Source organism: Strix uralensis, chromosome 11 (genome assembly GCF_047716275.1).
Source record: "Strix uralensis isolate ZFMK-TIS-50842 chromosome 11, bStrUra1, whole genome shotgun sequence".
Classification (NCBI taxonomy): domain Eukaryota; kingdom Metazoa; phylum Chordata; class Aves; order Strigiformes; family Strigidae; genus Strix; species Strix uralensis.
Genome location: NC_133982.1, coordinates 19,555,667 through 19,581,965, shown reverse-complemented (window position 1 = coordinate 19,581,965; position 26,299 = coordinate 19,555,667). Strand labels below are relative to the sequence as shown.

Below are 26,299 nucleotides of genomic sequence, written 5' to 3'. Positions count from 1 at the left end.
TTCATGTTTGCAGCTATTTCCTTCAGAATGAAATCCTCACGCTTTATCGTATAAAATGCCATTTTCCAGCCTGCATATAAGAATACAGATACAGGACAACCAACAGGTTGTGCTGTTATCCCAACAGGGAAGCTTTAAGAAGGTTTTAATGTGGAATGCTTATCAACAGACCGACAAAAACCAAACTGAGGATCTTTTAAACGTTTATATGTAAACCATAAAACCAAACATTGCAGCTGAAACAAAAACCCACAAGAAAAAACATTTTGGGGTTGACTATCTGCTTCGATATCTAGCTATAAAATTCATATATGTGATACACCAAATCACACATCTGCATCAAAATTTAGGATAATACTTAATAAAGATGGCTTTTTTGAGAAACCATACGTGGTTGGTTTGGGTTTTTTTTCCAAACACAAGACCATCTACGATGGCAAAGTCCTAACAAGAGACATTTACTTCAGGTTTTCGAAACAAGAAAGAGCGAGCTAACCTTTGAATGGAGAGAACACCAATAAGCCACTGTCCATTTTAGCAGTATTAATGAAAAGGGAGAGCAAATTCTTTGCTTGGACAGCCTATTTGTTTATGACTAGTAATTCAGATGTCTGGCAATACTCAGTTCAGATTCTGTCATTGGTAGCTGAAGTTTTGTTGAAGCCAGTAGCTGGGCATCAAATGAGAAATAAGAAGCAGCCAGCTAAAGAAGTACACTCAAAACAATACTCGCACACTGGCACTGTAACTGCATTTTATGTGTTATCTAACACTCTTAGTCTAAGTCAGAAGAAAACTTATATGGTTTCATGCCATTCAGCTGGCACTTACCTGGGCTATCTGTGTTTATTTTTTTATTGCTTTTCCACCAAGCTATCTCAGGGGTGCCTCAGGGAAGGAAAGGGAAGGTCTACTGCAAACAAATGCCAAGTCTCATTGTGGATTCTTAATCCTTATCCACTGGAATTTATTTTTTATTAGCTATCTGCAGCCTGTATTCTCTAAAAGTAGAAAAACCATTATCCTCTGTCTTTATCGACAAGCAATTGAATTAGGAAAAATGCTCCAATCCTTTTTTTTCCAAAGGTCTGCATTTCAAATTGATCAATTGGATACAGGATTAAATGGAAAGAATGCAAATAGAAGACACAAAAAGCTTTAGCAATGCCCAGGGAAGTTCAAAATAATACTGAAGTAAATGTCTTTTGTTTTTCTAAAAAAATGCTTTTGCAGTTTGAGTCCAGTGAGCGACATTCTTTTATCAGCAATTTTCTACTACCACACCCAGGGTAAAAAACACAGAGCTTGTGTAAAAGTGTCCAATCTGAATAGCATCCTACTGGATATCAAATAGCTGTATTCTGGATCCTTTGATACTAAACTCTATTTGTTGATCTTGGCCTTGAGACTATCTTATTCTGGCCTGATTTTCCCACCCTGATGAATGAATTTATCTTCCCAAGGAAGTAAAAGCTTTGAGACTGATACTGGCAATTGACCAAAAACTGCAAAACCCTCCCTCCCTCCTCTGTTATGCACCAACCTGGTTCTAATACTGTCAGCAAATTAGAAATGTCAAGTTTTCACAGTTTTAGAAAAAAAAGAGAGTTTATTGGAAATCACAGTTACCTTTCTAATGAAAAGATTTCTAAGGCCAAAATAACAATAATAAAACAAACTGCAGTGATCTATTGTCCTGAGGTCTGAATTAAGCAAACACTAATTCTGTAATAATATATAAAGCATAGAGATCGCTGGTGGGAAAATCCTGAACTGTCTTTAAACAGTGCACACAAACAAGATAGCATGAAAAATTTCAAAGCTAATGTTTAACCTTTACTGTCTTACATTCTTTGGAAATAAAAACCACCTGGTGCATAGCTTAACTGTTTACTTCAGTCTTTTATTGCATGATTGAAATAACAGCCCCAATCACACTGCTACTGTACTGAACAAAAATATACCGAAAAAGGAATTGCCTACTAAAGAAACAGCACAATATTTTCATAGATTGAAGACAGGTCAAGTGAACAGGAACTTTCTCTTCTAATCTGCATTTTTTCCTGCTGTCTTTTTGTATGACCTTAAGCAAATCATGTAGGTCCCTGATCCAGTGAATCATCTATGCACATGTCTAACAGTAAGTAGTGACAGTGAAGTCCCCAGCAACTGAGTTCGGGGACAGACCAGCAGCCTCCCATGACCTGATCTCACTCTTCAGTGAACACCACAGTAAGGACCAAGTCATTAACTTGAACGTTAGCTAGTCAGCCCTTCTGAGCCCCAGGCAATCACTTCAGAGACGGATGTTTGACGTGTTATTATCCAGCAGCTCTCTGCCATTGTGTCTTGGATAAATTAGTGGAATCAATCATTTGGGCATTAGTGAAAAACAGCATATGCGTTCTCGCTGCTCTTCCTGCGCCGCTGATGTGATGAAGCACAGGTTCAGGGAGCTAAACCAGCTGAAAGCTAGTCCCATGCAAAAGCAGTTAGTCTCTCAGCTAGCCTACCCGGCAAGTCCATCTGTGCTAGTATCAGGACAGTAGGAAGGGTGAGGAGAAAGTCAGGGAGGAGAGAAGTGGGAGTAGGACCTGACTCCTGGTGACAGCTACCCATCAGGTAGGTTCAGCTGCAGTATCACACCCCCAACCAAGGTGGGACAGAGAAGATGACTGGGTGTGGCGACCTGTTTCAAGCACCTAACTGTCACAGGCTCCTGCCTGCGAATCAACATCTTGAATTTAAAAACAATTTAAATTTAAAATTTCAAACAGCTGCTGTTTGAACTCAGTCCGTTCAAGGGACATGAAGTGGATGCAGAATGCTCACGTAGACCTTTCTGCTAGCTCAGCAGTGGGGTTGGTAGTCTCTGCTTGAGGGAGGGGGTAGTGAGAAATAGTGTAAGGTATCGGTACTCTTGAGTTATCTCAAACACTTCTGTAGAGATCATAACCTCTGTTTCACAATCTATCCTATGGGCACAAAACAGCATTCAGTTGTTTTCCCCAGAGAGGCTTTTCAAGCTCTGTTTTTGCATGCCATGCCTGAATAAATAGTTGGCTATACAAATTATTTTAGAAGTCACTTCATATCCATGTTCCACAGCTGAAAATACATCTCAGCATCCAACACAAGACAGATCAACAAAACTTGCTTGAGCTATAGGCTGTTGTCAGAAAATCTGGAACCACTGAGATCATATGAACCTCAGCAATCGGTTAAACATACTACACTGTGCTTTCTAGTGCAGCATGGAAAGCCCTGAAAAGACCAGAAATAAGCAGAAGGCTTGGGGAAAGCACTCCCACTGTACGCCCCAAATCAATTTGAAACAATAAGCTTTACAACGATTAAATACCTTTGATATAGCTGATGTAAATGTGGCCTACTGTAAAAACAAATCCAGATCACTAACTCTTTCCATATGTTGTTTTTCTGTTGTTACTTCTGTCTGCATTTCAATTCCTAATAGGGAGAAGGGCCACATTCTCTACTGATGTAAAGTGGTGTAACTCCATTAAAGTATGAAGCACATCATCTATGCTAGTAGAGAATTTAGGTCATAAACAATCCGGCATTACAGCAGGGTGTAACTACTTTCAAATCAACAGCCCATCTTGGAAGGTAAATACTTTTGGTGATCACTTAACACAGTGGGATCTATACAGGCATCTCCAAACCAGCTCTAACTGTCCAGTGAACACTCATTTAATTTTTTGTAAAAAAGAAAACAAAATGTATGATTAGGTGACTTATTTCTGAAAATGCAGCAAACAGATGCTGCAGTTTAAACTACCATTTATGCAGCTTAACTGATTAGTAACTGATCAACAAATTATTTTGTATCTTGCCACTCCTTCTCCCACATAACAGAAAAAATACCTTGAAATGAAAAATAAAAGCTACTTCTCTGAACAAAATAATAACAAAAATGATAAATAAACGGCAGAAGAAAAGAAGCAGGACGCAGCACCTGTTGGAAACTCTCCCTCAAATGGCTTTGATCTTCAGGATGGCAGAATTCTAAAATATCTTTCCCCAGAAGATCCTAGAATAAAACAAAGCTGTGTAAAAACTCAGACCACAACACAAATCCATGTGCAGATCTGCAAGGAAACCTTGCAGATGCTAGATCTACCACTCTTAATAGGACAACTCAGTTAATCAGGGATGAATCATACAAACAAGGTTTGCAGGCATCATGTCCAACATTATATTTGTACTGTTACACAGATACACGTGTTTATAAAGAAATTTTAAATGACTTTTTAAAATACCTGTGAAATGGTGTCTTGAAGAGACTGACATCCTCTACTACAGCTCATTTTATGGCACTAATTTTTGTAAAAACAGATACTATAAAGCTACCTAAAAATCAAAATAAATGGGAAAATCTAATGAGCATCTAATTATTTTTGCCTGTAAATTGTAACTGTTGAGAGTCAGCTGAGGGAGTGTGCTGGTAGTCAGGTGTTCATTTACTGTTCTACTCAGTTCTGTGACTAGTCTCCTATCCAGAGGAGCAGATGTAAGCCTAAAGGAAAATAGATGCCACAAACAACGTTTGCTTACTGTTCAATAGATCAGCAGAAGTAAAGATCTACAGGACTAAAACTCTCTCCAAGCACTGTTAACTTTCTATCATAGAAATGTCTTCACTGGAAGGCTGTGTAAGGTTTAAAGCATCTTGCTGTTAGAATTCTATTTGGATCTAAAAGGTATAAAAAAATATTCCACATAACAAAGGGGAAAACTATACATTTTACAGAGGCATGGAGAGTAAAGAAAAATGAATGGCATTTAGTGCACGACATAGGAATTATCAGCTACAAATATGTCATGTTTTGCTGCTTTTGTTTTTAAGTGGAAACAGAATTTTCTTCGTTAGTTCTAATCAGTCTCCTCATTTACTGGACTCACTGACCTGGGGCTGGTAGCCAATGACGCTGATGCACCTTGGGTCGACAAAGGTGATGACTCCATCAGAATTGTGCCTAGACAAGAACTCAGTTGGGACCGACATGCCATTCATGTCCATGCACACTGGAGAGCTAGTTACCTAGGACCAATGAATTCCACAGCATTTAGTCCACAGAACAGCCACCTTAAGTCAAAGCTGATTACATAGCTAAAGAATAAAATCTGTTGGCAGAGTGTTAACTACTGAAGGAAGTCATAAATAAAATAATAGCATGAATAAATGACACGGAACAGCCTTTAGTCTAGTTTGCAGTGCAAATATCTCACCCCGTGGCATGTATCCAGGCTTAACAGCACAACAGGAAAGCAAATACCCCAGAAGTTCCCAACAAGGAGGGATATAGTAAGGATATAATTATGGCTGGACTCATCTCACTCTGTAGGACCACATTAAAATTTGGCGCCTTGGTTCCTCCTCTTGTCAACCAAAAATGAGAGACTTCCAGAGGACAATTCAACCCATGCATTTTAGGATGGGAAGGTCAATCTCTATAAATCATTATCAGTAAACATATCTAATAGGACTAGCTCAGACTAACACTCAGCTTTCAGGTTAGGGTCGTCTGAGAACACCCAGAGAACCTGAACAAAGTTCTCCAGAGATTGAGGTAGGTGATGATACTGACCCAGCACGCGACTGCTCACAATATAAAAACACACTTCTCCTGTAAATGCTCCTCAAAGCTCATCAGAAAGAATGATGCATTTCCAGCTCTGCCTGAAACCCATGCAGTCAGGCCACTTCATATTCATTCATTCCTACTGGGCCTACAAATGAGACCGTTGTTTTTCTTACAACTTTCAGAGCCATCTCTGTTAACAAGGTCCCAATGCAAAAGCAGCAAAATCTCATTTGTTGCTGTCTTAAAGCAGATTAGCCGGTTAACTGCATGCAAGATTTCAATTTGCTGTTACAGAGCAGAGTTTATAATTTGTGCACCTTGACTCCTTTGTGATTAAACCCATCCCCAGAGTCTCCTCTTGCCCTCCCTCATGTACCCTGCTGGCTCTTCTAACATAACAGATGTTTTGACACTCCACATTACTAATGTGATCTCGGAAATCATCTTTCTTTGGCAGCTGTAACATATGAATCCCCGTAACTTCCTTAGCTCCACCAGTGGAATATATTACCCTTGACTATAAACGCATCATGCAATACTTTTGTATCTCTGCCATCACAATGGAGACACGCTCTGCAGAAGTACTAACACTTGCAGCAATGTGCAGGCTGTTCACCTCAAGTAAGATGGGTCTGGCACCTGTGCTCTAATGAAAGGGTCATTCTACTTTGTAAGAAGGAGTGATGCCATCCTAGCAGATGGCACTGAGTGAAGGCCAACAGGAGACCATGCAGGAGGCTCAAACATGTTCACCCATGGCAGAATTCCCAGACCGGGAGGATAAAAATTAGCCTCCTTGCTGCAGTGAAGGATATTCACCGCAACTGGTCTAGATCCTGTTCAGAACTCTCATCAGCAAGAGACAAAGAAAAAAACCGTAATACATCAGCTGCAACCGTCTGGACAAAAAGGAAGTAAAATTTTATTCTCACAGTTCCCTTCGCTGACATCACATCTGAATGCACACTACAGTACACACTGAGAATAAAGCTATTATTTGTGAAGTGCCTCTTGACTGCCTTATCTTCATCATTTTCAGAATAACTCCTGTCATCACAGTTTTTCAAGCAGTTGATTAGCCAGAGAGAATGAATGAAAGAATACGAGGCAGCAAGTCACTGGCTTTGGGAGCCACTTTAACCTACCATCTGCAGCACCTGTACTGCCATGGTTCTCACAGTCTAGAATATCCCAGCCCTACGCGCCCTAGAGAGTAGTAAGTCTGCACATGCTCATGCTCCAGGAGCGTCTTTGCTGCTGTTGTTGGGTTAAATACACATGTACCAAAAATCACATTTTCATTTTGCTCTGGTGACATGTTCCAAACAAGTCTTGCCCATGCCAGGGGGGTTGGAACTAGATGACCTTTAAGGTCCCTTCCAACCCAAACCATTCTATGATTCTATAAATCACTGGCTGCACACCAACACCAAGACACTTCGCATTTTGGAGGCATGTTAAAAGTTACGGTGTAGTACCAGAAATTTGTGCAAATCCTTTACAACTAAAGCACAAGACTGACTATGCTTTCACAAGTAGTTTATATAAGGAAAGACTGGCATTACCTGAAGCCTTCCTATCGCCACGAGGCAATATTTACTGCCTTGTCCCACATCAGCATCTTCTTCTGGTATAGTCATTCCTAAAGTAGAAGATAACAAATACTGCTATAGTTAGGAAATTTGGATGAGTAGATATGCTGCTGGCCTGGTTCTATACTATTCTAGATGCTCTAAATCATACAAAATAACCTTACTGTCTTCTCTACAATTCAGGTATTATCTCTGAGTCCAGATCAGATGATCTTTCTTAGTCGTGCTTGATCTTACATACCTCTCATGCATATGCAGTACCCACAGCAGCAATTTTGGCTGCTGAAGATAAAGCAGATACAAAAATTCCATCATATGCTGAGACAGACAGTAACATTTCCTTGAGCACTGCTCCACAGCATGTCACTGGAACCATGTAGTCACTTAATATCGTCAGTGAATGCACACTACGTTCAGTTTTCTTTGTGAATAATATATTATAATGAGCCTTAAAACCAAGGCATAGCCTAGATTATTCATTAACTTCGTGCTCATACTTAACAGCCGGCTCTACTTTTTTCTAAATGGACTAAATCTGGGTCGTTATGTTGAAAGATTGAAAAAATGTGGATGCTTTGCTAACAGTGTTTGTTTCAGCTGTGTAGCAGGAGTAACTGTTATAAACACAGGAATAATTTCAAAACATACATGTGTACTGTTTTCCATCTCAGTGTTTCACAAATAGGAACATTCAGATTAGCTCTGTTTACTTGCTAGCTGGCTAAGCTTTTAGTTAAGGCTATTTCCCAACTCCAGTTTTGAGATACCAATTTCCTGTGAAGTACTTGAAAAAACATCTTCCAAGAGTGACACTGCTGACTTATTTTAAGTGATTTGTAAACTCTTCCACAGACTTTTCAAGGAATTCAGTCACAACAGGGAGTGAATCACTTCAGAAGCACTTTAAAGCATTAATGAAACTAATTGCAAAGCAGCTATCAATTATGAAACAACTGCCACTTTATTCTCAAAGTTTGTAATTCCCAATGTAAGTCAATCTTTGGACCATGCAGAGGATGACAGCATACAACTTTCTTAAATGACGCCTCTGAAAAATAACTATAAATGCTGCTGAATGAACTGACATAGTCTCTGAAGTTATTTTGTATCAAAATAATTGAACCTTATCTGACAGTTTCTAAATAGCACTCTACAGATATTTTTCAGTTCCCATTGAGCTATAGAATAAAATAAAATGAAAGAAGAAACCCTGTGTTTTTGTATAATATATTCAAACTTTATTTGCAATGGAATTCACAGTTTTGGAGGTGTAACTTCATTTGCAGCCCCCAACAGATAACTGGGATTTTTTCAGGGGATCTCAAGAGCTTTACAAAGGAGGAACATTATTGTCCCTTCTAACAACTGGGAAATTGAGGTGCAGTACGAATTTCCACACCACACACTACAAGAGGTGGGCAAAATCCCGTCTTCTACACAATGATCTTTCTTGCTATCCAGAGATACAAATTTGTCCCTAAATAACTCCTTAGCTTCTAAACTGATGTGATATCCCTCACCAAATGCTGAGATACTCCTCTGAAATGTTTTCTCAGAAGTTGTGTAAGAAGATCAAGGTGGCAGTATGTGACCTTATGACTACATTTTAAGAAATCAATCATTAAACACATAAGTTAAAAATAACATTGGAAGGAATCAACACGTGTTATTTTTGATTTAAACATTATTTTGTGCTTCCAATAAAGGTCCCTCTGCAGGTTACTAGGGACCCAAACTTTCACTTGAGGTCCTTCACCTGATTTAGAGCATCCTTGAAATGAAGATAGCCTGAGTTTACCCTCCCTGTGGGACCGTTCTGCACTGCCTGAAGTTTATCAGTTTATCCTTCAAGCAGTTAAATTACAAAGCATTGTTCTGGTATTTCCCACACCACTGTTCCAGTCACTTTTCTGTTACACATCAGGCAAACTACAAACAAGAGTCCAAAGACAAATAAGTCCCATGCTCTGAGACACCAGCATACCACGGAGAGCATAAACCACTGACATGAAACTACAGTTAAGGGATTCATATTACAGAAGTATTTTGTTTTCCTTCCTTCTGTGTTTACACACAGTTATTTCTTCAATACAAGACTTGGTAATTACCTAATGACAGCTCCAATGGGCAAAGGAACTGAATTTGGCTGCCTCTTGAGAAAAAGAGAGAAAATTACCCTGAAAAAGCAGCAGCAAACACATCTACTCAAAACTGTGTCCACTTTAGACAAAATTCTGGCAGACACATGTCTGCTATCTGCTCACATACACGTGGGGTGCCTGTAAGGGTGAGCTCCCAGAACTGAACCTAGACTCCTCCACATGAGCAATTTTAATTTTAAATAGGTAGAAAATGGTTAACTGAGAATTGTGTGCAGTTTGCAAGGGATGGTAACTGGAATCCAGCAGTTTCACCTTATAAAGCAGTGACTAGAGGTGTGAACTGAGAGCAGGCCAAATTAAATGATACAGCAGTTTAAGATGGAGTGTGAGGATGCTGACTGATGGAAAAAAAATGTGGCAATGTACTAAAACAACCAGAGAAGGAAAGAAAGCACCAGAGCAACAGAAGAGTTGACCTAACACCTTGGCTGGAAGACAGCAGCAGGGACTGCATCCCTCCAGGAGATGGATGAGGAGTCTCTCACTCCTCAGTCCTGAACTCCACACCAAGGCAAACTCACAAGTTCAACCATCAGCTGAAAGAACAAACATTTTAAAAGCTGGTGCCTGAAGCAATGACAGTGACATTCAGACAGCTCGGTACAGGTAGTCTGATTTCAAAGACGGTGAGTGATTCTAGGTCTTACCACCTTCACCAGATTTTCTTGGTGGATGACTGGTACTTCTGAGAACCAGGCCACTTAAACACAGGGGCCTAAATGATGTTTTAAGGAAATAATTCTAGCCATTCTATTTGGATAACCTTAAGCAAAAGGTCCCTTTAAAATGGAGTTTCCATTTGAGAAGGACAAATTTAAAGCATTTTCCCTTGACTTCAAAAGCTTTTTCAATCATTTCCTTAGCAGCACAGTGTATTGCAAAGGACAGCAAAGATACTCAGCTGGATGGATTCCACTTTGCAGTTTCCAACAACGCTTTCCTTTTTAGGAACTTGGTCCATGCTTGCTACTGCCCAAATAAACTCAAAGCAACATAAACAATCTCCAAAATTAAACCTAGCTGAGAAACACCATTTCTGATGTCACTCTGTTGGCAAGGGAGGCTGTTGACTCCTTTTGTCACCTTTTTTTTTTTTCTCCCCAAAATGGATTACATTTGGTCTGTATAACACACTGGAAAATGTATTAGTTGGGTTATCCCACAAGACACCCTATGAATAAAAAACAGTCTACCTGGAATTAATCAATATGTGACACAGTGAATTGCTAACCCTTCCTCACAAAGTGCCTAGAGTAAAAATATGCCAGAATGATTGTCTTCTTGTCTGCAGTGTAAGTGCTATTACTGACAGCATTCCATAGAGGGAAATTGTTTTCTTTGCTCTCTTGCTGATAGTTAAAAACTTTCAACTGTGGGTGAGCTTATATATGAGATGTAGAGAGATTCATTTTGCTTTAGCATACTTCCTATTGAACACACTCCATTGCGGACAGGTAAATGAAGATACGTGTACTGTGCTTAATACTGGTTTGTCTGGCTCTTAACATAATGTAATATTGCTCCTTAACATCACCAAATATCATCAGTACATCCAGAAAAAGTTGCAAAAGCCTCCAAGAAAGCAGCCATGAAACTGATATTTAGGAAGCATCAACAAAATAAACATACATTAGTTATTCACATTCTTTATGTGTAACCCTGAGAAAGGCTTTATTTCTCAACACCAAATATATGCTCCTCTTGAATAATAAATACAGAGTTATGCTTGTTCAAGTTAATATCAACAATTTGCAAAGCTAAGCCTGCAACTGAGCATACAAATAGAACGCTGTGCCGTTAGAGGTTATGTTTAATTTCCAAGTGTCCTTTATGCCAGCAAACAGTTTCCCACAGGGCAATGGCATGTGTTTGTGTGGACATAAGGAACTTTTTAGTTTTCCCAATAAGCTTCCAGTTGGCTCTAACAACAGAACAGCTTCATTTTCTGCCTTCTTTCTCTATCCTTCTATCCTGCATATTCTGTGAGTCCCAGAACAGTGTTAGTGGATTTGTGGCTTTACTTCACTACACTCAAAAATAAGTTATTTATGAGTCTTTAGAAGGACATAATTTAAGTGTCCAGTGGTCACTAGCAAACCCCTGTTAATGCCTACCTCCATCAGAACCATTTCTGATAGCTACACGCCTGTGCGTGAAACTGCAGTGTGACTTTATCTCCCATACACAACAATGGAAGAAAGCTTTCCCAAAAAAAGGCTGTGGATGTTAACAGCAGACCAAGGAAAAATCTCATGAAAAATCCCAAGAAAAATTAAATTATTCTTTAAAAAAAAAAAAAAAGCACCTTAAAAATGACAGCACTGCAAAGAATATTCAAGCAACTATTTTGTTTTGTATTGGAAGAGGGAGTACTTTGCACAAACGTCCAGATTCTGGCCAAAACTTTAAAATAACCTAACAGCTTTGGCATTCTGTGGTTAAGACGTTACCGTAAGTCTGACTTGGAAGACTAAAATGTTTCTTTTTTAAGATAAAAAAACTAACAAGAAAAAAAAAAAGATTTCAACATTATTTGAATGTAACATTATTCTGGGACTTCTTATTTGAAGTTTTCGAAATAAGTATCTATCTAAGCGCCTTTTCTTCACTGTGTTTTTCTGCAGGTCCTGGCTTTGATTTACAGAAAACTAGCAACATCCTGACAGACTCTCCACCAAATATTTTCCATCAATTGTTATGGCATGAAAAAAAACTATTAGGAAAATATCATATGGACCACATAAGATTAATTTCCGTCCAGGAACGAGATGCTCAGAGGGGAAAAAAATAGAAGTAAATGCTTGCTTAAATTGGAAAGTGAATGATCTGGAGAAGGTCAGCATTTCTCAGTTTTGTGAGTGGTTATGAACTTAAAGTTTTGTCTAGGCTAAGGATCACAAGCTGCTTCACCAGGAACAGGAGCAGCAAAGGCTGGAATTGGTGCTCAGCCAGTTTCAAAAAAGGGGTCTTTTTATCTCATTCAAAATAAGCCAACACTGCACTGTCATTATTTAATCTAGCATACACTCCATGTAAGAAATGAACAACGTAACTGGTTGGAATGTATCTGACTCCTTTTTCCTTTGACTTCTACACAGTTTACCTGGATTACCTGAGGCCAACGTATAATTTATGGGGATATAAGCATACAGGTATCATATGCTGGGTTTTGTACTTGAGTTTAGTTTTATCTTTCTCTTGCAGGCACAATGGAGGAAAATTAACAGAGCATTAAGTAACCCAGCCTGAATGGACACGCTCCTCAAAGCGGCTCGGTCTTCTCTCTGTGTCCCACTCACTCAGAGGCAAACACGCTGTATGAAGGGAACCGCCAAATAGCTCCTTTTCAGGGGAACACAGAGAGAGGCTCCAGCACTCCTGGGTCTGCCCTGTCAGGAAAGAGAGGCAGGTGCTGCCTGCGGGTCCTGCATGCTCTGAGCGGAGGATGAGGCATGATGCTTTCTGTGTTTTCTCTCTCATTTCTCAGTGAAAAAGGGCAGTCTGCCAATAAGTGAGCCTTCCTGCTCCATTAAGGATAAGGGGCAAAACCCCCAAAAAACTCAGACTAGATGTGCTAAGTGATTTCACACTGACCACAGACCCAAGCCATAACAGAATTTGCCTTCTACTTTACTTCTGTGACAAAAAAACCCCAGTCCTTAAAATATGCCACCATACTGATGCCAGCTGTCATTTGTTTTCACCTGTTTAAAGTATATGAATTACTTAAGAGATTTAGCAGAGATTACTCACAGCAGCAGCAGCATTGTCAAACCTGATAGTCTGTCACACTAATAATGATCACAGAGCAGCTCTTGTCTTGATATTTCTGTATCAATACTGATTGTGTTATACTCAGTGTGGAATTAAAAAAATTAACACATTGGCCATAGACAATGCAATACAACCCAGAATGAGAAAATGCCAGGTGCTAAACAAATCAGATTAAGTACAGACTAAGTGCATTTGATAAATATTTTTTATTTCATTTACAAAAGTATGTTTTATGTGTTTTATATTAGTTGTATAATGTATGTGCCACATTGCATGCTCCAAAAGGATATGGAGTTTATATTAGAATGTCCACTTGGCAATTGAAAAATAAATGAAAATGATCTTTTCCACAGCTGAATTTTTAAACAGCTGTGATTTAGCACAAACCCATTTATTCCCAAGAATCCAGACCCGATGCAAAGGCCAGGGGCTGGCTACTCTCTAGCTGATTTGAACAAAAGTAATTTTATTACAGGGTAGAAAAGCCTTAGCAAATTCAATTACTGCTGCAGTTATTTCATTTGCTTTGCAGATTATGGTTGAATTACCATTGGAAATGAGAACAAATGCAGTGATGTTGCCACTTATTTATCTAAACATACTGGGGACCAATCCAGCCCATGGATATTCCCATTCAACTCTGAAAGTCAATGGATACACGACAATCACCAACCCAAAGTGGGGAAGACTGGGAGGGCAAATAAACACTCATGAAAGAGGCCCCGATTCAGTACTATATGCCCTGAAAAAGGCACTCAGCCATGACTATTACGAGTAACAATTTGAATGGTAAAATAAAAGACCACTGAAATTCCACATAAGGCTGTCAAAATCTAAAACATCCCTTAGGATTGTGATATAGTTTGGAGGCATTAACATTGTGGAGGAGCACTGGTGTATCATAAGGGAGCACCATGTGATTCTGAGGAATGGAGTAATAGAAATGGGATGCGATTCAACATTACTAAATGCATAAGCATGCACTTAGGGACTAATAACAGTCATAAACTACAGCAACAGAAACGGGATGAAACTTCATATTACTAATTGAAAGATCACACAATTCAAAGCTATTTTTGCTGTGAACTGGAAGATCTTGACTTGACAACTGAGACAAAGGCAGGGGATTTAGGATGCCAGCAGGATGCACTATACAAAAGAGAAGTATGCTATATTGTATACTGTCAGTCAAGATAGGAAATATTATTTTCATTGTGCATCACTAAAATCTCATCTGGAACAAGAGCATTTAGTGCCAGTGACCCACATTTTGAAACATTAAGTGAAAACATGAACAAGTGCAGAGAAGGATAAAGAACAAGGATAAAGAAGAGAATGCACTGTGAGAATGGTGATTAGAAGAAGTGAGCTGGTTTAACTGTGCAAAGTCAAGGCTGACAGGATATGACCTCCTCCTGGAAATGCACCAGAACTCTGGAGAGAGACAGACACAAGGCAGGAAAACTCCCACTTGATCTTCAGTGAAATACAGTCCAAGAATACACTGGCATAAACCTCCCATAAACCAACGGGGACTGGAAATTAAAGAGGTCATTAAGCATGGGAGAGCAGTGAGGTTCTGGAAGAGCTGGGGAAGGGGAAAACACCTCACTAGCATAAACTGGAACCTACAGTGTGATACGTGGCAACAGGGCACTTGAAGATCCTTTTCAACCCATGCTCCTGCACCGCAGTGCCTGCTCCCCTGCAGAAATGGCAGCTGGAAGTCATATAGTGCTGACATTGTAACCTAGCGCTGACATGAGTTCATGTGTTTGCAGCTCTGCATTAGCAACATACACTCCTGAAGGGTTAGACCTCTTTCAGGGTCCCACAACATGCAGCAAGCTTGTCATTCAGGCTAAGCAAGGAGCTTAAAAAAAAAAAAAAAAAAAAAAAAAAAATCGCCCTTGACCTGCACCTTCCTGAAGAGACATCCTGTATATCAAGGCTGAATTCAATTATGTTTGGAATTACCGATAGAAAATTTAATCTTTTTGTGGAAGAAAACAAAAAAACCCACCCTTAGCAATATAATAAATATTATATTTATCAATGTTATATTTATTTATAAATAGAGCAATTTACACACACTGTGCTCTCACTCTTCTGAGCCAGAAATGAAATCAAAACATTTTGACTCCTAAAGCACACTAAAGTATATTAAAACCTATTAGCAAGAAGAGGGGAAGTTTTCCTCTTCTTCTGAAACTGCAGTTCATCAGGAAATCAACAAGAAGTTCACATCCGCATGCTAGTGTCTGCACACCGTAGCACAGGCTTGGCACAAACCACCTCTTAGCATTCATAATCCCTGGACAAAGTGATTTATGCTTGTGGTACACGACCACAAAAGGGCAGGACAACTCATGGTTTGATTTATGCCAGCAGGCGCTGTCATATTGCAAACAGCCTCTTCAACTGCTGCAAATGCCAAGGTCAACTAACCCAGTTCATGATGATGTCTGGATGAGGTCTACTGTCTCCCCTTTGAATTTTTCAAAGGTGAATATTCCCATATGTAATACTGAGTTGCAGTAGGTAAATGTTTTTCTCTGTAGTTCAAAGCAGTTTGCCAAGACTTGTTTCCCAGAAAAACAGCCGCAAAACAGAACTTATCACAAACACTGAACATTCTCCACTACCACCACCACTGTGAAGACCTATGCGTTGAAATTACGTATTTTCATACATACGTGCTTGCAAGTCAGTACTTAAATATAAAAGCACTAGTTGGCGTTTTCTAGAGGTACAAATGCTTTGTGTTTACCTTCTTAAAGACAGGCCATTTTTATGTCTATCAGATTGAAAATTTTTGGCTCCAGCTGCTGTAATCTCACATTACTGACAGCTTCTACAGTTCTCTGTGCCAATGAAATTGAGAAGGGTTTCACATGGAAAAACAGGGATGCCCAGAGTGAGTAACAACAGCTGATTTCTTGATATCAAAGGCTTCTCAGGATGGGACTGAATGGGTCACCCCACTGAAATACATCCTCATTTTGTACCAGCAAAGGGATCCTAAGCCAGGTTTCGAACTGTGTTGCAGATAGTTCAATGAGATAGATACACACCTGCTGGTGGCCAAGCCTTGATATAGCCAGTGCAATGGACAACAGCATACTGTGCTTCGCCTTCTTTTACTGGGCCAAGACCATTCCTAAATGAAAAGGAAACACAAAAATATCACATTGACAGTAAAGCAGAATAGCTTTATGTTTTTAAACTACTACTAATGATTTACTGATATTTGTAAGTTAGAAATAACCGTCAACCTAGAGTTGTGTACAATGGCAGCTCCATTACAAATCTATTCAAGTGTTACTTGCTTTCCGTAATACTTCTTGGAAGTGCTATTTTACTCTGTATGCTAACGCAGATGTTTGTCCAGGATGTTTGTCGACTCCTTGACTGAACATTAGCCCAGTGGAAAATGAGAGTGCTTATGGCAACTAACTGTTATGGTAAATTAAGTAACAGTACCTGTATCTTTTTCTCATGGTGGTTATTCTGTTCAGAGGTAAATGATCCAGAGGAGCATTTCCACACCTAAAATTAAATTAATATTTGAAAGGGCTCAAAAATTAATATAAATACTCAAGATGAAAATGCATTTTAAGATCGTTATTAGTATATGTAAGTAGACAATAATGGATATTCATTTCTGACAGAAAGTTGCAGATTCATGTTTTCTTAAAACTTGCTGCTTCCACAGGCTGAGCTTTATGGGTGTGATACAAATATTTTCTTTATTTTATAAAGAAAAGTAGAAGAGACTACAGAAAGATTTCCTCCTGTCCCCTAAAACCTAAAGACTATTTGAAATAGATATTCCAAGAGTGGCTAAAGAATACACTTCAAAATACTGTAAAACAAGGGTGAAAACTAAAGAAGAATGTAAATCAGGCCCCCAAATATCCACACAAAATAATCTCAGTTTTCCATTGGACAGAAGATTTTGACTGCCATACACCAGCTACAATGTTAGTAGATATTAATCTAGTGATTGCAAAAATAGACTATTTTCATTGTCACGTAACTTTGTTTAACACTTGTTCATGTATATCTTGTGATACTTCTAACTATGCCTAACTGTGTAATTTTAACAATCCATCTGAAGCTAAGTAAATAGTTTGAAGGGTAAAACCAGTTCAATTTCAATTGAAGAAAGAACAATAACAATGAAAGAAGTAATCACAAGGAAGGTTCACATTATTTGAGGCTCATTCTTCCCACAAGTTTTTTTTAAATTATTATTATTATTCTCTCTTTTTTTTTTTTTATATTGGTCACTGCCAAGGAGAAGGAATGAACAATTAAGATTTAGAATTACACAAACAATGGGGCTACAGGCATGTATAAAACTACTCTCATGCATTGGAGTTTACAGAATCAGGGTGCTAGGAAATAACTGCAGTCTGAGATGTTGTTTTAAAAGCTGGGGAACAACTGTAAACAGGAGATTAGGCCTGGTCTTCTCTGCACAATAAAGTCCTCCTCACATGACCACTACGTGCAGCTTGGAGGAAGAGAAAGCAATGTTCCAAAGGTCTCTCTTTCCCCCCAATTGAGGATGGAAAAGGAGCTATAGCTTTGAAGCCTAATCATGCAGGTACGAACTATATAAACCCCTTAAAAAAGGCACCCAAGAGCCATACATCCTGCTTCCTCATATGACTGGAAGAAAATCCACCACATAACCAAAGTACCAAAGTACAGGCATCTGTTGTAATGTGTCAAATATTTTGCTTTGCATGTTTCATTCCATATAAATTTTGCATCATCTGTTTTCAACACATATATTGGTTATAGGCTGCAGATGTAATTATGTACTTTCCCCCCCAACCACACAGAGAAATTTATTGCAATAGCAACAGGCATTTTATCCCGTTAGCACTACAACAACAGAAGTGCCCATAAGCCCCAGTCAGAAGCACTGGGCAGGCAGATCTCTTTAAAGAAGCCCAAGCAATACAGGAGAAGTTGGAAAATTGCAAAATAAAAACCCTCTAACAATTACTCATTTATCTAGCATCAACCAGCTGACATCTGGTTAATTCATACCAGGCTTAGGTTAATTCCTACATAGCTGGCAAGTTTGCAACTGAATTCCTGTTTGTCTTCAAGATTCTTTTAATATTATTGGTTTGCTGAAAAAATACACAGAGTAGGGCTTTCATTACACTTGCGAAAGCTTTGTTCCCAAAGCACTGATTCGAACAATTTGACTAGAAGAGACAATGGCTTACATTCCAGGGGTGAAATTGTCATGAAGTTCTCTGGGGAAAGAATCCTACACCCCACACTGATAAAAATAACTGCAACACATAAACGAGGTGCTGTTTTGTGATTAATCACAACGGAAGACAGGTTTCAGTTTTACTCCAGTTCCAAAAGCAAGCATTCTGGAAATGCTTAATGGGAGTGTGTCATTACAGATTTGTTTTTTAAGCAAGGTCAAATTAGTGCAACAAAATCTCTGAAGTCTAATCTGAGATGGGACTGGAACCATCACAGGAATACAAGGTAAATGCGTACCTCATCCTGCAAATGAAAGAGCGCCTTGATCCCATGCACATTCTCATTGAGGACTGCTGACCCTCTTTCTTTACTGTTCCAGTCTTCAAGTCCAGGATTCGTCCTAGAAAAGCCAGAGAGAGCAACTGATGTTCAGTACATAAATTTAATTCCATTTACTATAAACTAATATGACAGTAAGTTCATAAGCTAAATGCCATTAGCCCAGTTAGGGGGAAAAATGCCAACAAAAATTCTTGATCCTGGTCTCACATGGGTTATGCGTTGGTTTAACTAATGATTTCAGCAAAGCTGACTCTGAGTCACAACAGTGATGGCTCTTTTCTCGGTTGGCCCAAGACCAACTTCCAAGCCAGGGTCAAATATCTGGAAGCAGAGAAGACAATGACAGCAAGCATAGCTTTCTGACTTGATCTGCTCGCTCCACTCTTTACCAGAACTGTGGATAAAGCAACATGCATCACTCCCCTGACAGCTGCTCCTCTTTCCCAGTGCTCTTGGGTCTACCCAGAACACTCTCACCATAACACCATGTCACATATTCAGGGCTGCAGCGATGGTGAGGAATACACAAGACCAAGCTTTCCTCCTTGATGATGAGATACAGGACAGATCACAGTAGTGCTTGCGGTGGGGCCCTTTCCAAGTTGATAAAAAACTTACATGTCAGCATATTTTTAAAGTTAATTTTCAGCCGGATCAGTGAGATGGTCCAACTCACTACACAGCAACATGAGTCTATGCAAGGTCCATGGCTGGACCCTGCTGATCACCATAAGCTGACTACAAACCTCAGAATCTCACCCCACAGACACAGCACTGAAAAGGGATGACAGCAATCAAGTCATCTCAAGAGAGGACAGGATGGAGGGAGCACTGAGCAGATGCTCCTATAGTAAGTTGGGGGAGGTCTTTATCAAAAAACAAAGGTAGCAAGGTGATAACGGATTAACCTTTCCATTCTCCTGAGACAAAACAGAAGGCAGTGATTACTACAGATAGGTTCAGATCAGTGATGGCAAGGTACAGGGTATCACCTAGAATCCTATTGTTTATCACCAAAGAACTAACTGAACGGACTTCTGCATCTACAGCTCAATTGCTAACAGATGATTATAAAATCTTGCACATTAGTAACACAGACTAGAAATGAATCGCTGGCCCAGATCCACAATGCTTCAGGGCTGGATACAGCCACAGAAGTGACAGTGGGCAAGAGAAACACAGTGGAACAGCTGCTAGACAATTAAATGACAGCCACCAGTGCTGATGACACACGGCCATGAGCAAACCTACATGTTTAAGGTAGGTACAGTATCTTCCAATAACTGAAACCATACAAGCCTAAGCCTTTACCGTGATATAACTAGCCAAGTTTACAGCAGTGGAAGATACCATACTCTGACTGTGCTAGGCTGAAGAAATCATGCAGAATACATTCAGTCTCCCTCATCAGATTTCCTCAAAAGTCTCTGTCCAAAAATTAAGTTCTGAAATAATCCTACTGCCAAACATTAATTTCAGAATTATTTTAACTGAAAATACTCACCTCCATCCATGAACGGGAATAAAATCACTATGAAACAGTTTAAAGATCAGTATTTTCGATAGGAAACTAGGCAGTAGCGTTTTATTCTTACGGTATACTGAAGATAATGACTTCTGGAGGAAAGCCATCCTTGTTGACAGAAGGTCAGACTGTGTCATTTGGTGCATCTCCAAGATATACCTCAGATGGTTAAAAAGTTAGCAAGCCTGGGAGCAATTCCTGAAGATGCTTCGACTCAGAGCACGGGGCTATATATTAATATAGATGTATGATTCACATGTGAGCTGGGGACAATCACACCACCACATTTCCCAGCTCAGTTACGCTGACCCTATGATGTAGGATGGATCTGAGGTTCAAACACACTTCCCTTCCCTGCATCAGAGAGTCTGTGTCTCTGTCTCATTTCCTATATCCAAAACCACAGTCTATTTTCCCATCCCCTCAACTAATCAAACAATTTAGAGAAATAAAATATCATTAGACAAGAGGCAAACTGACTCACAAATGAAGGCAATACATGACAAAGCAAACAAAGACAGAATATATGTGCAGGACCCAATGGCTGTCCATGTGAGCATACAAGCCGAATCAAAACATCAAAAGCATTTTTTTCTCTTTGGACACAATAACTTTGTCATAAACAAAAGAAGTTTCTGTGCATTTTTCTTTCCATTCCAGTACAAAATCTTGAAGTGACACTAATAATCAAAAAGCAGTGACAGTAAATGTAACTCAAACAGCTAATAGAAAAGTCTCAGTTTTTATCATCCAAGAGCATCTATAATAATAAGCATACTTCACAATTATGTGGCCACTAAGCCTAAAATTGCTGACACGTTCCTTTGGCATGTCTGGAACTACCAACAACAAAAGTCATAGTTTTTAAATTTAGCTTTTTGTTTGGCAATGTCTTAGAAATATGTATCAGATAACAAATAGTAGTCTATATTTTGCCCTGACTTACAAAATCACCACAGGGGGTATGCGGGGGTATGAGTCAGAGAAATGTTTGGTCCGTAGATATTACAACAAAGCTCTCCCAGCAGCTTGTTTCAATAGTCCGTTGTGCGTGTGTTAACCTTGGAGAGCTCTAACAGTATAGTGTAGATTTTGATAAAGAACAAGCAGTTTGTGGTTTATATTATTAGAAGCTTATGATCAAATTATATTAAAAAGAGGAAGAATTATAGACTAGGGACAAAGCTTTCAATTTAGCTCAAACAAGCCTGTCAGTGCATTCCCTGGGATAAGAGGGATCTCCTAAGACATGACATACCAGGGCTGGTATCTCTGTTGGAGCTTTTAAGTTAATAATAATTGTCGTGATGTGCACAGAGCATACCTGGGAGACTAAACTGGGAAACAACCCGCTGTGAGATCTGTATGCAACCAATGCGGCCATGGGGCACAGGTAAATGCTAGCTTTGGAAAAAGGAATGGTGTAATACTCCCAAGTGCTTGCACCCTGTGTCTGCCTGCAGGCTTGCAAACATACCACTAAGAGCTTTCTCTGTTTGGAGAGCTCTACTGTTTAATAATGGCAATCTGGATACAGTGTTACTCCTTTTTATTGTTGTGCTAACTGCTCAAAAAAACATCTTCATTCCTAGACCTAGACTTACAGCATTTAGCTTTTACCAGGTAACTCCGAAGAAGTGCAGAGATTGAAAACGATGAAGCCAGGACAAGCGGAGTTGTACCACTCTATTTGTCGTAACTTATTGTTATGCCAATCTGCAGCTGTGACAAGAAAATGTCACCTGGTCTCAAGACAAAACTCACAGCTGTTTCTCCCCAGGCTCCTCACTACTCCACACCTGACTCTGAGAAGGGGATGGACCCACACTGCTCTGCTTCTGCCAGCATGGAACTACAAAATCATCTTCTATCTGCTTTAATATCATCTACAGTTCACTGCAGCTGCTCATGGGATGGACCCTGGCAGGTCCCACACTGCAGTCAAGCAAACTGGCATAAATCACAACACAGTGTCATACAGACAGCTCAGTTTAAGGAGATGGCATGCTCTGATGATAGCTCTGTCACAGAACCATAAAATATTTATACCTCCATGTGTTCCTGCATCTTTTACAGTGGTGCTGCTACCTTGGTGATAAATGCTCATTTAGGTTTCTCCACAGGAAACACACAAAATACATTTGATGTAAATGTTGGTGATATTATTCTTACTAATTATAAATATTGTAGGATGCTCTGACAGCTTCTGCTAACTGAATAGCGTACATGTGCATTTTAAAAATTTCTTCTTCTGGTTTCTTCAGAAGAACAGTTTTAACAGCCCAGTTCCACCACCAGCTGGATTCCTTATGAGCTTCTCCATAAATTGGTAATTGCATGTAGTTCATTTTCATGTTAAACTTTTCCCCTCTCCAGCTCCAGACACAACCCTCAGATACAGCAAGTGCAGGATGCGTGTCTCCATCACAGCACTACTGCGACTGACACTGCTGTCTTATTACCACTTACAGCAGCTGCACAACTCAGAGGAAACCTGTTTACTCTGCTGCAAAAGAGAAAGCAAATAGATGAGCATAATGCTTATTAAAACCAGCACATAAATCTCTCTGGTTGGTCTGGGTATAATTGATAATTTGTTGAAACCGACCCACTACAGTCCCCATTGGGAAGGCAGTATTGCTTAAACCTGTAATAAACCAGTTGTCCTCTGAGCAGGAATCCACCAAGACACCCAGGAACCTGATGCCAGGAAAGGGCTGTTCAGAGGGGACCAGAGGTGAGGACAATGTGCAAGAGATTCATTATTTGGGTAAAATTAGAGAGGCCATATAAAGCTCTTCCCACTAAAGAGACCAGTTAGTAACCAAGTACCAAGGATACACACCAGAAACATTCCCTTTGTGTTATGCTGCAGCGTGTTTTTGAAGATGCTCTAAAAATGTTCTCATGATCAAGTGGACAAATGTTCATATTGGCACTGATATGCCCCTTGTGTGTGCAAATAGTGAACAGATTATGCATGAACCTTCTCCTTTCAGATCTCCAATTGCTACTGTAAATGTTCAAATATCTTTTCTGTGTTTTCAATGTTTGAGATGAACCTAAGCCAAGGATTAGTCTGGGCCTACTGAAGTTCATGAGGTTTCAAATCTGGGAGTTTGGCTCAAATCCATCTTTACACAGTAACACCAGCCTGTTAGAAAATTTGTTCCTCCATGTTTAAACACTATATGCTAAGGTTTATAGCTGGGTAATCAAACACAGTCTGTTCTGTGTTACTTTCTTTAGTTCTTTTCCTTTTTTGTTTTGGGGGATTCAAAACTCCGTAAGTTTCAACACCTAATTCTAAAACAATGCCTTCTCTGCTGGATTTCTGATTCCTAAGAATCCTACAGTCTGTAATTAGAAAGAAAGGTTGTTACATGAGGGCATTCTTCTGCAAAAATTTCAGTGTAAGTTGAAAAGGCTGCCTCTAAAAAAACAATCATGCAGTATTCACATCTAGTTTGCAGCATGGAAATACCGCTCTTTTGCAACAAAAGACTACTACCTGTTACAAAGATCAGAAGAAATGTGTTTTGGCTTCATGCTCACAAAAATACTGTTGGCAAAGTACATGATACAATTTTCCATTTCCCTCTAACTCATCAGTAGATGGACTGCTGTCTTGCACAGATCCTTGGACCTGATAAGGAACCAGTCTGAATTCATATATGGAGTCTCACCTTGCCCTCATACCTTCAGCAACCCAGAAAGCTTCACACTGTAGTTGATAGTGTCTTGTCTTACAACGAGCAAGTTAGATATCTCATAATTATACTCAACCACTCGATTGCCTACATATTTCTTTCCAGGCAAAATAAAATGAAGGATAAACTAAGTTTGGTTTGGACAAGATAACAAAAGATGACTTTGTGCTCATCAGAAATACTCCGCAGGCTACTCAGGGAAGACAAACAGGACACGGGAATACTGCACCCAAAAATCCTTATGAAAACTGGAAACATCTTTATCCTACAATAAAAATGGAAAAAAAGAAGACATGGATGCAGGAAAACAAGAGGAAATAATTAAAAATAAAAGCAAAGTGATGGTCAAGGTACTGATGCTTCTGGACACATCTCCAAATGTAAGCTGACCCTCAAACTGAAGGGTCAGAGAACAAAGGACGACTTCTGTGGTGGCTCTCTATTAGTACATTAAGTCTTTAGAAAGTAGAGGCAGAGATCAGTTTAAAGATGTGTTTTCTCAACTAAAACTACTAGCTGCCAGCTCATCATGCAGCACTGCAACACTGTGAATGAACTATTTATCATTCGTAGGGAGGCAGCACAGAAAAGTCTTTATCACTCATGAATGTAGCATCAAAAGCCAACCCTGTTATTGTACCTTGGGATACAAAAGATGTGCATGAAGACCATGGTGGTTGGACACAGACTCCACAACAGTTGGTACAGATATAAGATACAAGTCACTGCTTGGGATAAACAATATAGTTCCAAAAAATGTGAAACTTTTTTTTTTTTTAATTTTTCATTTATCAGTTCACACATACGCACTGACTACAGCTGAACAATCAGCTTTACACCAACTGAGGTATTCAGCTGGCAAAGTTCCTCTTGAAAACAATGGATGCATTATGAATACATAAACAAAATGTCTTCAATAAGATTAAATAGCCTAAATTTGATCAATTTATATTAAATTACTCTTGATAAGCTCATGCCAGAGTGAAGTAATTATTCTGCATTAATTCAACAATTAAAAGAAAATAAAAGCCTTTAAAAATTTATACCCTTACAATCGTAACGGATAAAATTGTATCTCATGTTTAATGCAGCTCAGCAAGTGCTTTAAGCTCTATTAAGTTTAATAAATACATATCCACCCTGTGGATCCAATATAAAAAAAAAATTACAGATTATCTAAGAACACATTTAGAATCAAAACTGAAATGCAAACATTTGAAGGTTCTCCTTCCAGGAACTCACAATTACATAAACCAGAAGCAGCTCACAATATACAAATAAAACAATACACAAAATAAAAAAAACATGGTCACACAGCTCTTCTCTCAGCATTCTGAATTTTATTATTTACATAAAGATAATGTTCATAAAAGCACAGACATATCTACCACATACATACTCAGAGTACACAGTTCCTGTCCTGAAAGCCCAAGTCCCTGCCCTACAAATGACAAGGTATCTACTGTAGGGTTGGTGAGGCTGAGAGCAACTGCCATAGCACGGAAATATGCTGCTGGTCATCCAAGTATCCTCTAAAAAAAAAAAAGAGCATCCCTTCAGGTTGACAGCACTGAAGACAGGAGCTGTGTGGAGCGAACACATCAAACAATACAATCCTAATAAAACTGCACCCACAAAAAGTGCATCTCTCTGGCCCCTCATTGAGGGGAAAGCAAACACTTGAGCAATAAGAATAGCCTGGACACTCAAAACATAGGTGGACTTAAAAGCACCTTAACTTCAAATTACAAACTAAAGGTAGAACCACATGACTGGCACCAGTGGGGCACACACTGTGCACCCAAAACCAGCACTGATTTCACAGCATGCCTCTCACTCACATCAGAGGTTACAGTGCAGCTCTCACAGGCAACGCCAGCTAACCTGTTGTTTATTTTAACACCACTACTTCATTGTCACTGAGTAGTTAATGGTCTTTTAAACCTACAACAAAGAACTCACCGATTCTTGATAACATTTAAAACACATCAAGAGGCCACGAAGAATGCACAGTTCTAGAAAGTAAGAGCCTGATGAGGTTGTTTTTACAGAACAAATTGGCTAACTCGTGATGCTTAACTCATTCACCAAAACCCCCTGCTCATTCACAAACAACCCCAGCGTGCAGGCACTGGCACTCCTAACATGCTTGTCTTCCCCTGCATCAGACGCAGCACCGCCACGTGGGACTGCTGCCAGGGCTCACAGTGATGCAGAGCAGATGGGCTTGTAAGAGGCAGCAGGCTTTTCTCTTTCATACTTTGGATTAATGCAAAGTAAATATCATAGCTGCATTGTTAGCAGTGTACATATAGTTTTAATTCACACGTAGAAAGGGTCTGTTCTC

At 39.4% G+C, this 26,299-nt stretch overlaps 1 protein-coding gene across 5 annotated transcripts in view; it reads right to left on the bottom strand.

Moving 5' to 3' along the window:
* The window catches only part of ARNT2 (aryl hydrocarbon receptor nuclear translocator 2), a 104,949-nt gene that overhangs the window by 26,528 nt on the left and 52,122 nt on the right, over window positions 1-26,299 (bottom strand). For 4 of the 5 annotated variants that reach the window (XM_074880371.1, XM_074880373.1, XM_074880375.1 and 1 more), the window contains 6 exons: window positions 18,673-18,775; window positions 16,618-16,683; window positions 16,209-16,294; window positions 7,172-7,248; window positions 4,928-5,062; window positions 3,977-4,051 (listed from right to left, as the gene is read on the bottom strand). In XM_074880371.1, the coding sequence (XP_074736472.1) occupies window positions 3,977-4,051; window positions 4,928-5,062; window positions 7,172-7,248; window positions 16,209-16,294; window positions 16,618-16,683; window positions 18,673-18,775 (542 nt within the window). The remainder of the gene's footprint in view (window positions 1-3,976; window positions 4,052-4,927; window positions 5,063-7,171; window positions 7,249-16,208; window positions 16,295-16,617; window positions 16,684-18,672; window positions 18,776-26,299) is intronic. The other variant, XM_074880374.1, reaches the window with a different exon arrangement.